This window comes from Thamnophis sirtalis, unplaced genomic scaffold, assembly GCF_051295495.1.
Source record: "Thamnophis sirtalis isolate CommonGarterSnake01/CBP01778 unplaced genomic scaffold, rThaSir2_p1.2 scaffold_3, whole genome shotgun sequence".
Classification (NCBI taxonomy): domain Eukaryota; kingdom Metazoa; phylum Chordata; class Lepidosauria; order Squamata; family Natricidae; genus Thamnophis; species Thamnophis sirtalis.
Genome location: NW_028261383.1, coordinates 30,767,033 through 30,779,538, shown reverse-complemented (window position 1 = coordinate 30,779,538; position 12,506 = coordinate 30,767,033). Strand labels below are relative to the sequence as shown.

The 12,506-nt window shown below is 45.2% G+C and overlaps 1 protein-coding gene across 2 annotated transcripts in view; it reads left to right on the top strand.

Moving 5' to 3' along the window:
• Window positions 1-11,395, top strand: part of VARS1 (valyl-tRNA synthetase 1) — a 53,497-nt gene extending 42,102 nt beyond the window's left edge. For both annotated transcript variants that reach the window (XM_087708506.1, XM_087708507.1), the window contains exons 26-31: window positions 835-990; window positions 3,322-3,531; window positions 4,810-4,921; window positions 7,920-8,095; window positions 8,298-8,447; window positions 11,165-11,395. In XM_087708506.1, coding sequence (XP_087564632.1) covers window positions 835-990; window positions 3,322-3,531; window positions 4,810-4,921; window positions 7,920-8,095; window positions 8,298-8,447; window positions 11,165-11,233 — 873 coding nt within the window. In that variant the 3' untranslated portion in view covers window positions 11,234-11,395. The remainder of the gene's footprint in view (window positions 1-834; window positions 991-3,321; window positions 3,532-4,809; window positions 4,922-7,919; window positions 8,096-8,297; window positions 8,448-11,164) is intronic.
• Window positions 11,396-12,506: the final 1,111 nt, after the last annotated feature.

The window sequence follows — 12,506 nt, the reverse complement described above, 5'->3', positions numbered from 1 at the left end:
CTAGCTGGATCTTTTCTTTGGGGTTTCTTAAGATGTTGGCTATTTTTTGGTCAGTGCTGAAGGCTGTCTTGATATTGTGTTTGTGGAGAATTTTGTTGATTTTATCTGTGGTGCCTTTGATGTAAGGGAGGAGGGCGATGCCGTTGTCCTGTTCTGTGTCTCGGTTCTTATACATATAAAGTTTTTTTATTTTTTCATTTTCATAACATATAACCACATGTACACTATTACATAACCAACATCGTATTATATTATTATATGTTTACATCAATTCATCTTACCATCAACTCACAAAAAAACAATTATTGGCTCTTCTGCATACATCATATTTGTATCTTACCCATCACTGCCGATCTTTCTGATCCACAAGCTCATCTTTGGACAGCACTGGCTCTTTGGCTTTGAAATGGAGATGGGCACCTCCCCCTAGAGTTGGGAACATAGCACATATGTGCAAGGGGTACCTTTACTTGTATTTCTGAATTGCAATTTATGGTCCTGATCCTATATGCCTGACAATTTTCCTTAGATATTCTCCATAGAATGACCATCCATGGTATTGAGTGGGTCCTTGGTGCTCTCTGACCTTGCTTGTTTTCTTGCAGACGTTTCGTTACCAAACTAGGTAACATCATCAGTGCTAGTCTCAAACATCATCAACACACCAGGACTAGCACTGAATGAAACGTCTGCAAGAAAACAAGCAAGCTCACAGAGCCCCAAGAAACCCTTTGTTTCAACCCTGAACTACAAATATTCCTTAAAGGTACAGAGCGTTTGTTATTCTGGGTTTTGCAAAAGTCCTTCTTTACTAATCTGATTTGTTTGTTGCAGCTCAGTGGCTCCGAGAGCCACGTAGACCTCTGGATCTTGAGTCGCCTGAGCCACGCCGTGGAGTTATGCGATGTGGGATTTCAGGCCTATGACTTCTCTGGCATCACCACCGCCGTGTACAATTTCTGGCTGTATGAGCTGTGTGACGTCTACCTTGTGAGTGAGGCCCCTGAGCCACCAAACTCTCATTCCCCCTTCATCTTGGGAGGCGTCATATTTCCATTACACCCCATTACAAATATTGCACTATCAACATATAAGGCGTAATGCCTTGATCAGTGATGGTGAACATTTTGGTCTCCGTGTGTTAAAAAGTCAGGAAAGGCCTAACTTAGCTGGTGTGTCACTGCCCCTTCCAAACAAAAGAGAAACAATTTTACTTATTTATGTATTGAAAAAAAAAATACAGTCCAATTATATCTTGTCAGAGTTTATTGCATAAATTTGAATCCAGAAGCACACACCGATAACTGATACAGCTGCATTCATTAACTTCTTTATATACATAAAAATAGATGAATAAATGTATAACACCAACAGGTGTTTCTTCCAAGTAAACACCAGGCAGGAGAATTGCAGGCAAACACAAGCAGTTAGTTTCACATTAGCAGACAAGCCCAGATAGACTGCTAGTTTACTTCTCAGAGCAGCAGACTGTTTAAGTTTCTGTTTCAATTCTCTGCGCAGACACAGATCTGTTTAAGCTCCCATTGGCTATGCCTATTCATTGGCTGATTTTGTTCCCATGTCTCTCCCAGGCATGAATATTTTAACATATCTACCTAAAAAATAGTCAAATAATTACAAAAATGAAGTATGAGTAAAACAGACTCATTTTTGGCGAGTCCAGAGGCTGTGTGAGAGCACACCCCGTTCTCATGCAGGCTTGTTGCCCCCGAAAATAATGTGACAATGGGGCGTGATTACGAGAATAGTTGGGTGTTGGCGAACACTAGCGTGTCACCCAAAACTTCATGGTATGTCTCCTTTGACATGCGTGACATAGGTTGGTCATCATCGGCCTTGAGTAATTTCCCCATGTCTCTTGGACTATATGGGATCAACTGCATCTGAGGAGCAGGACAAGAAGTAATGGGTGAAGGCTTGTCAAAGAGAGTGCCAACCTAGAAGTAAGGAGAAATTTCTTGACAGCGAGAAAAAATAATCAATGGAATAGCTCGCCTCCTGGAGTTGTGAGTGCTCCGTCCCTGGAGGTTTTCGAAAATAGACTGGACAACCATTTGACTGGGATGATGTAAGGCAGGGGTGTCAAACTCAAGGCCTGCGGGTCAGACCCGACCCACGGGATGCTTAGATCTGGTCCATGAGGCCTTCCTGGAAACAGCAAAGGGCCAGCCTGCGGTGTCTTTGACAGCGAAAAGGGAGCTCGGGAGGGCTGCGTGCAGTCCTCCTAAGCTCCGTTTTCAGCTGCAATGGCCTCCTGCAACCCTCTGCCAGTGAAAACGGAGCTTGGGATTGCCGTGTGCGGGCTGCAAGACGTCGAGCTGGCCACGCCCACCCCAGCCACTCGGCTACCCATGGTCAAACACAATCCTGATAAGGCCCTCGATGAAATCGAGTTTGACACCCCTGGTGTAAGGTCTCCTGCCTTGAGGAGAGGGTTGGACTAGAAAACCTCCAAGGTCCTTGCATTCTATTTTCCATTCCTCCCAGAATTCCTAACTAGCGGGGATTCTCTCATTCATTGTCACATTATATTTGGGAAACTCCTAATTAGTTGAAGGCTAGCTCTGATTTTGCTACTGAGTCAATGCCCGAAACCATATTTATCCATTTAGTACCGTGATGGCAAACCTGTGACACGCATTGCCAACAATGCCCTCTCTGTGGCATGACATGAGCCATCACCCCAGCTCATTTCTGCCATGCATGCGCACACGCCTCCCACTAGCCAGCTGGTCATCGGGTCTCTGCCACGCATGCACAGGAGGTGGGGCGTGTGTGCATGTGCAGGGGGTGGACATACACAGGGGCCGTAAGCACATGTGCAGGGGCCATGCATGCATGTGCAGGGAGTGGGGCACATGCACGGCGGTCGCATGTACCTTCCGTTTGGGGGATTCGGGTGCCCATGCGTACACTTTGGGCTCTCGGTCTGGAAAAGGTGACGTCAGAGGTCACGGGATCAAAATTGGACTTTAACAACAATTGCATGAACTGGGGGGGGGGGTGTCATGTGATCCCCATTAGCTTCCCTTCTTAGCCAGTTTCTGACAAGCATTATCAATTGGGGGGTGTCTATGCAATTCACGTAACAACTACAAATAGTTTGCTTAACAACCATGCCCCCCCCCCAAAAAAGGTTGGTAAAATCGAGCATGACTGACTTAACAGCTATCTTTCTTAGCATGTGGTCATAAGCCAAGGATTACCCATAACATAAAAGTCAGTGAAGTTATCTGCTTGGCTGAATAAGGATCACCTGCTACACTTTTATTCTTTTTTTTTTAAAAAAATTCCTCTTAGGAGTGCCTAAAGCCTGTGTTTGCCGGATCGGACCAGGCTGCAATTCAGACAGCCCAGAATGTTCTTTACACCTGCTTGGATGCTGGGCTTCGTCTCCTCAGTCCTTTCATGCCTTTCGTCACGGAGGAACTGTTCCAGCGGCTGCCCCGGCGGTCTCCTTCCTCTGACCCTCCCAGCATCTGTGTCACCCCTTACCCTACTACTGAGCAGGTAAGTCAGTAAGAGAATCTGAAGCTTGTGGCTGGCAACATACAATGCCTTGGGAAGATCATACTTGGAATGGTGAGCTCTGTTCTCGTCATCATGATACCAGAAAGATGTTGAGTCTCTAGAAAGAGTGCAGAGAAGAGGAAGAAAGATAATTAGAGGACTGGAGGATAGAACATACAATGCATGGTTGCAGGAACTGGGTATGTCCAGTCTTAAAGTCACCACCACTGGCCGCCATGATATAAAAAAGATGTTGAGTCTCTATAAAGACTCAACATCTGCACCACGGTGGCGCAGTGGTTAAAGTGCAATACTGCAGGCTACTTCTGCTGATGACCGCTGCCAGCAGTTTGGCAGATCAAATCGCACCAGATTCAAAGTTTATTCAGCCTTCCTTCCTTCCTTCCTTCCGAGGTGGGTAAAATGAGGACCCAGATTGTTTGGGGCACTATTCTGAATCTGTAAACTGAATCTGTAAACACCCTCTCTCAGCGAAACGGTAGTAAACCGGTTAGGAATCCACTACTGGTCATACCTTCCAAGGATCTGTCAGAGTTTGTTGCAGCAATCAAATCCAGAAAGCACACACAGGTAACTGATGCAGCAGGATTCTTTGACTTCTCTTTATATACATAATAACACGCGAAACATATATACAATACCAAGAGTGGTTCTTCCAACGTGGTACCCTATTTCCCCGAATATAAGACCTCCCCGGATAATAAGCCCAATCGGGGCTAGTGAGCGCATGCGCTAAAAGAAGCCCTCCCCCAAAAATAAGCCCTCCCTGAAAATATTGCAACGCAGCAGTAGCTATGAGGTGACCACGCTCGCCGCTTCCTGCACCCCAAAAATAATAAGACCTCCCCGAAGATAAGGCCGAGGCTTAGACCCTGTCTTATTTTCGGGGAAACACGATAGAGAGGAGAGATTGGTTTCAGTTCGAGCAACAGACTAGTTTGCAGCTTTTGCACAGACTCAGAGCTACTGAGCTAAGCCATGCCCAGGCTCCAATCTGTTGCAGCTCCCATTGGCTGACCTTGTTACTAAGCCCTATTCCAGTTCATGAATATATCTACTGTGACAAGATTGTAAAATGTCCAGCTGTAAATGGAGGACTACCTGTTTCAAAACCAACTACGTTCTTGTCTTAGTCTGTTTTCATTGTGGTCAGATGTTTCAAAACCAACTAAGTTCTTGTCTTAGTCTGTTTTCATTGTGGTCAGATGTTGAACTGGAAACTAAATCAAGCCGCTGATGCTTCTGCCTTCTTTCCAGTTCCGTTGGAGGAATGAAGAATTGGACCGCACTTTTGACTTCGTATTAAACATCATCAAGGCTGTGCGTTTTCTCCGGGCAGACTACAACCTCACCAAAACCAAAGCTGATTGTGAGTTTTTCACTGAAGGCTTTTCACAAATGCCTGCAGAGGCTGTGAATCCAGGTTCTGTCTTTGGCTTGAAATTCTGGAATCTGCAGGCCTGCCAAACGTTAGCTTGGAGAAAGTTGCCTGCCTGAACAATTAAAATGGGTTAGCGAACCAGGCCAACTTTTGGAAATCACTTAGCTTGGAGACTCATAGCCATGGTGGCGCAGTGGTTAGAATGCCGTAGTACTGCAGGCTACTTCTGCTGACTGCCGGACGAGTGCAGTTTGGCAGTTCCAGATTCAAGGTTGACTCAACCTCCCATCTATCTGAGGTCAGTAAAATGAGGACCCAGATTGTTTGGGGCACTATTCTGAATCTGTAAACCGCTTAGAGAGGGCTGTAAAGCATCTTGAAACGGTATTTACCTTGTTCCCCCCAAAATAAGACCTATCTTGAAAATACCTCGCATGTTTTCCCCCGTATGTCTAATATAAGTCCTATCCCCAAAATAAGCCCTGCTCAAGATCTTGTGCAGCTGCTCGCCTGCCCTCCCCCCATTTAGTTTGGTTGTTCGTGGTGGCACGAGGCGGGGTGGTGGTGGAGCTGCCCCACATGCCCTGCACTGGCTTGCCTCAGGGCCTTCGCAGCCAGGCCATCCACCCCCCAACACCTGCCTCGCACCACCAGCAGCCAAGTGCAGCAGGAACCCACGCGGCCACCAGTCCACTTCTGTTGCTGCGTGGCCGCAACAGAGCAGGAAGCTAAGTGGGGTGTTGGTGCCACAGCCGGGAGGCGAGGCAGATGTCAGGGTGAGGGTGTCCTGGCTGCAGGTTCCCTGAATAAGCTGGTGCAGTGCACATGGGGCAGCTTCACCCACCCACCCCGTGGCAGCAGCACTGGTGCACCACGTCATCTCCTATACCCCATATGCAAGTAGAAAAAGTGGACCTCCCGTACATGGGGGAGAAAATAACACCCGCAAAAAAAATAAGTCCTAGTGCTTATTTTGGGGCACAAAACAAAATAAGACCAGGTCTTATTTTCGGGGAAACACGGGTAGGTGCTATTGCTATATCTCTGTAGCAACAAATCTTTTCCCCAATATTAGTCTTAGCTTTATAGTGGGAGATAAGGGTGATTTTAGTGATTTCATAGATTTGAGATGGACCGCTAGTTTACAACATCTCAGTTCGGTTCCACCACAAAACCGCGGACGACAAAATCGCGGACGACGAAAGCGCGTATGTGACGTCATCACAGTGCGACGAAAAAGATAGAAAAATGTAAAAATAAAGCTAAAACCTTACCCTAACCCCCCCAAACCTAACCCTAAACCTAACCCTTAACCTAACCCTAAACCTAACCCTTAACGTAACGAAAAACCTAACGCTAACCCTTAACCTAACGCTAAACGTAACGCTAACGCTCTAAGCCTAACCCTAACCCTTAACCTAACCCTTACCTTTATGTGAATCGGCTTGCTGTAATTTAATTTTTATTTCAATTTTTCAATCTTTTTCGTCGCGTTGTGATGACGTCACATACGCGATTTCGTCGACCGCGCTTTTGTGGAACACCCTTTTGATGGGTCACGCTCAGTTCAGTGTCTGGAGCCATCAATATTTCTCTCCCTGCAAGAACATGCTGCTCAGAATTGCCACTTTTCCATAGCACAATTTTCGATGGTCTCCCAAAATGCTAAATTACTGTTAAACCTCTGCTAGCTTAATACCTTTTGTGTAGAGAGCTAGGGGCCCATCTGTAGTTGCAGACAACTACAGTCCAAAGACAAACACTGGACCCCAATGCAGTAGAGAGAAAGGTTCGTTTCTTTACATTTGCCTCTTTGATGCTGTGTTCTGTTGAATTATTCCATGAATTGATGCATCTAACTAAAGAGAAAGACACCTGAAAAGTAGAAGCTTCTGATTTGGGGCCTTGCATTCTCCTTCTTTTCGAGAGAATGGGTCAGTTCTCCATTAGGGAGGATAACTATTTCATATCTGAGCTTTTTCGAATGGCTGGGTGAATTTAAAAGGTCTACTTGGAGAAAGCCAGTAGCGGTTTCTTCCACTTTTCTTTGAGACATGAGCTTGAGTGTCTTCTCTATTTCTCAAACTTTCTTTTCCCTCACTCTCTTTGTAGCCTTTAAGTCATCAAGCACTGAGTCCGAAAATGCAACTTCCCATCTCAAACAAGCTGCTTCTTCTTGATCTTTAGAGTCATGACCAGACAAGAAAATTAACTCCCTAAGAAGACTAAGATTGCTTTCATTATTATTGGTTATCATAGTAGACTCTTGCAAATCTGAACTCCCTGCTCGTTATACTGCTGTAAATGAGGAAGCGTTCAGTTCTGAACTTTAAAATGTTTCAGCCCTTTTGTATAGACCAGAGGTGTCCCATTTTGGCAACGTTTAGATTTGTGGGTGTGACCTCAAATTCTGGGAGCTGCGCTAGCTGGGGAATTCTGGGAGTTGAAGTCCATAGGTCTGAATGTTGCCAAAATGGTCACCTCTGATCTAGACCATAGCTAAAGGTAAAAGTTCCCCTCTCACGTATGTACTAGTCGTTCCTGACTCGAGGGGGCGGTGCTCATGTCCATTTCAAAGCTGAAGAGCCAGCACTGTCCAAAGATGTCTCTGTGGTCATGTGATCAGCATGACTAAATGGCAAAGGCGCATGGAACGCTGTTACTTTCCCACCAAAGGTGGTACCTATTTTTCTACTTGCATTTTTACATGCTTTTGAACTGCTAGGTTGGCAGAAGCTGGGACAAGTAATGGGAGCTCACTCTGTTACACGGCGCTAGGGATTTGAACCGCTGAACTGCCGACCTTCTGACTGACAAGCTCAGCATCTTAGCCACTGTGCCCTTGTTGATCTAGGCTGCTGCATATTTCTGTCAAGAGCTTCCTTGCTCTCTACAGTGAAGCTGCAGGGGACCATATAAACAGGACAATGGGCCACACTTTCCTCTGAGCTTCCTTGACACTCCTTTCCTATTCATCTGTTCCCAGGTTACCTACAGTGCTTGGATCTTCAGACGGCGGGGACTGTGACTTGTTGCTCCGAATATATCTGCATTCTTTCCTCCTCCAAGCAAGTCTTGGTACTTGAACCTGGAAAAGTTGCTCCCCCTGGCTGTGCTGTAGCTATAGCCTCTGACAAATGCATTGTCCATCTACTGCTGAAGGTACTAAAAAATAAACAGGCTGCAAAATGTTGACCGGCAGTGGAGAACCAGTGGGGTCCTTAGTTTTGGGGTACAGATTTTATTTTTTTTCCAAACGAGGCAGGGAATCCTGAAGTGGGTGGCTCACCAGTGACTCTCAACTCGTAGTGCTTACCCATGAGGTAGCACTCTAGCATTGCCGACTCTCTGAATTCCTTGGCAGGGCTTGATCGATGCGGAGAAGGAAATAGCGAAACTGACCGGGAAAAAGGCGGAGCTGCAGAAACAAATCCTACTGTTACGCCAGCGTATGGGGAATCAAGATTATGCTCTGAAGGTACCGGCCAAAGTCCAAGAACTGGACGCAGCCAAGGTAACGTGTACAGGATTGGCATTTGGGGCAGGGGGGGTGGGTTGCTCACGGCATTTAAAAGTTTGCGCACGCACGCCTGATGCACGCTTTCTGCACATGCGCATTTGCACAAAAATAGGTCTGAGCATGCGCAAAATGTTTAAAAAAACACATTTGTGCAATTACAATTTTTCTGTGCATGCACAGAACCGAAAATCAGAATGGCGTCCCCATAGGAGAACCGGTTCAGGAGCGTGGCAGGCCTAGGTTGCTGCCAGTTCCAGCGAACCAGGCCGCCAAACCACTACCAGTTCAGCCAAAGCGGTCCGAACTGGTAGGAGCCCACCTCTGATTTGCGGGCTTGCTCTGTAATAAATCAGGTTGGGGATGATGTTTGATCCGTTGCATCACCTGTGGGTGCCAAGAGACCAGTTGTCCCAAAAGATAGTTTCTTGTTTTGTTAATGTTGAAAACTCCATGATCATAAGACACCGAGAGATTTTAGCCATTTGGGAGATGGTAGCATTCAGGACTCGGGGCCAGAAAAGTTCCTGCTTCCTTCAGAAGATCCTGAGTCATAGATGGACAATTTTGATGGTCAGTGATGACTTTTAACATCGTGGCCCTTGCTTTCCTTGGAATATGGTGGGAAGGAGTTTAGAAGTCTGTGGAGATTCTCAGTCATCCAGGTCATGGTTGTCCCAAAGGTGCCTTTTCAAAAGGCAACTGGACTATGTTTTTCCGTGAAGGCATGTCGCTTCTCATCCAAAAAGCTTCCTCAGAACTGAATCACATGAGAAGCAAAACTTCTTCTAAAACTGAAGAAGCTTCTTGGATGAGAAGCAAAACATCCTCAAAAGGGGGAGGGGGAGTAAGTCCAGCTACCTTTTGAAAAAGCACCTTTGGGACAAGCAGTTTAGAAAGTTTTTTGAGTTTTACTTGCCTTTTAACCTGAGAGGCTTATTTTAGGTGGTTTTACTTTGTACATGCTTTTCATCTAAAAAAAGGCAGGAAACCACACTGTTTAAATGAAAGGCCACAGAAAGACCACAGAAAAGAGGCTTGAGCGCCATAAATTGTCCATTCTGCATATTTCTTGAGGGTAATTACAAAAAAGACCCTTCATAACATGAATAAGAAGTGTAATGCATTAATAATCATCATCATATTCATCGTCATCATCATCATCATCTTTGGTGAGATTCACAGCCTTTGGGGCTGGTTGGTAGCTCAACAGTTCGAGTCCTAACCAAGGACCTAGGAACTGTTAAGGTAACTTCGGAGGGTATAAGCTGTTCCAAGTAGGGTGGTTTTTTGTAGAATCAGAATGTTCAAGTCTGATAAATTTAGAATTTCCAAATAGTGAGGTAGCCCTTTAGGTATTGCTCCATGGGCTCCAATTACAATCGGGACAACACACAATTTCTTTTTCCACAGTCGTTCAACTTCAATTTGCAGGTCCCGGTACTTTGTGATTTTTTTCTTTTTGTTTCTTGCTTATTATTATTATTATTATTATTATTATTATTATTATTATTATTATTATTATTATTATTATTATTATACAATTGTATCACAGCGGCCAGTTTTTTCACCGGATTTGGCATTGGTTACTAGTCGGGCCCCACCCATTATTATTATTATTATTATTATTATTATTACTACTACTACTACTACTACTACTACTACTATTGATTCATCACACACAGCCAGATGTTCAGACTCGATTTGGCATTTGTATGCACCTATCAAGTCCTTTCCAAGGACCTGGGATAGCCAGATGCTGATGATTACTGGTGCTAGAGGATGTAAGGTGTTCAGAGTAAAGCTGCCTTTTGCAATTGACTGATGGTTATTATTAAATTTATTTACTACTTATCTGACCATGGGGCTATTCGAGGCAGCTCACAACCATTTAAAAAAATGAAGGAATAAAAAAGAAGTTTAAATAAAATGAAAGTAAAATAAAAGAACAATAAATTAAATAAGGAAAAAGAAACAAAAATAATACACTGATATGACTAGTAAAATAGATGGAGAGCAGTGAGTGCGGTGGGCGGGGAGGGGTGGAGTCTGCTGTCCATCTAACAGCCAGCTCCAGAGTTGAACTCCCCAATTGAGGCTCCCCAAGTTCCAGAGCCAGATGTTTAGGCTCATAAAAAAGAAATAGGGCAAGGGTCTGTAACCTTAAACATTCAAAGAGCCATTTGGACCATTTTCCACAAAAAAATAAAACACCGGGAGCCACAAAACCTGAGTGGGTGTGGCCAACTCAATGTCATTCGCTCCCACCCAGTCACGTGACCACCCTAGCCACGCCTACCCAGCCGGTCATTAGGGCAAAAAACCGGTTGTTAAAAAACAACTGGAACCACAAAAACCTTTTGACATCTAACTGTCTCTGTCTCTCTCTCTCCCTCTCTCTCCTCTTCCCCCTCTCTCTGTATTTCTCTCTTTCTCTCCCCCCTTTTTCTGTATCTCTCTGTGTATCTCTCCCTCTCTCTCCCTTTGTTTCTTTCGCTCTGCCTCTCTTCCCCCCCCCACTCTTTCCCCATCTCTCTCTCTGTCTCTCTCTTCCTCCCCCTTCTCTCTTTGTGGTGGGATCACCCGACAGGGAGCCACAGCAGAGGCCCCAAAGAGCCACATGTGGCTCTGGAGCCACAGGCTGCAGTCACCCAAGATAGGGCATATGGACAACTTTTATCAACACATCTGTCTTGGACATTTTTTTTCCCCAGCTGAAACAAAGTGAGACAGAACTGCAGAAGGCAGACGAAGCCGTTCAGAATTTCAAGAAGATGATCTGAAGTTGAAGGAGATACGAAGCCGCTCGGATGGGCCTGTTCTAGGTTTGAGGGTTGGGAAAGAAACCTTTTCAGAGCAAAAGCCAGAGGACCTGTTTCTGTTCAGCTGTTCTTAGTTCGTTATATTTTCTGTGAAGACATTAAACTATTTTGCTCAGTTAGAAAGACTGAATCATCCTTGGTGTTTGCAGAAAGGAGACTGAGTGGCCTCCAGCAAAGTGTGTCCTTTAATCCTGCTCTCAAGGTGCAAGAATTAAATAAAGTCATAGAGCCATAAAATTGGGAAGTTGGAAGGGGCTATAAAGACCATCTAGGCTGCCCACGGAAAGTCCATCCAACTTAAACCTGCCAAGGTTGAAAATCTCTTTCTTTGTCTGACCTGACCTCTAGACTTAGGCCAATGGTGAGAAAAGGATGAAGTTCCATTGGAAAGCCTCAGTTGTCCTTTAGATTTCACAGATGCCTTGTGATTGATTGATTGATTGGTTGGTTGGTTGGTTGATTGATTGATTGATTGATTGATTACAGGTAGTCCTTGATTTACAACCATTCATTTAGTGACCTTTCAAAGTTACAACGACACTAATAAAGCTGACTTATATTTTTCACACTTATGACTTTCAGCAGCCCCAAGGGCACGTGAGCAAAACTTGGGCACTTGAAAATTGGCATGTAATTACGATGTTTGCAGTGTCCTGGGATCATACGATCACCATTTGTAACCTTCCCAGCTGGCCTCTGACAAACAAAGTCAATGGGGAAAGCCAGATTCACTTAACAACCACTTGATTCACTTAACAATTGTAGCAATTTGCTTAACAACTGCAGCCAAAAAAGGTTGTAAAGTGGGACACATCTCACTTAACAACTGCCTTGCTTACAACAGAAATCGTTGTGGCCTGCCAGCAGACAACAAAGCTGGCAGCAGAGTCGGAGAGTGAGGAGGTTGGGGAGAGGAGCATGGGCCAGTCCTGGAGGCTGGGCAAGACTCGAATGAGGGCTCTGCATCAGAGGCAGAGATGGGGCCAAGGCTGTCTGGGTAGTGATCAGGTGCCTATGGAGTTAGACAGCAGTGAGGCAAAGGAACACCTAGAGCCTGTTCCCAGTGTGCGCATGCACAGAGCTGCCAGAAGAAAAGAACAACTCAGAAATCAGGGTCGACTTGGGAGTAAAGTCACAGGTGGACGGTGAATGGCCCCTCCCATAGGAAATAAAAGAGGAGCGAAAGGGAAGTGGGCTTTTGCAGGAAACAATTTGTTTATTCGGTCGTTAGATT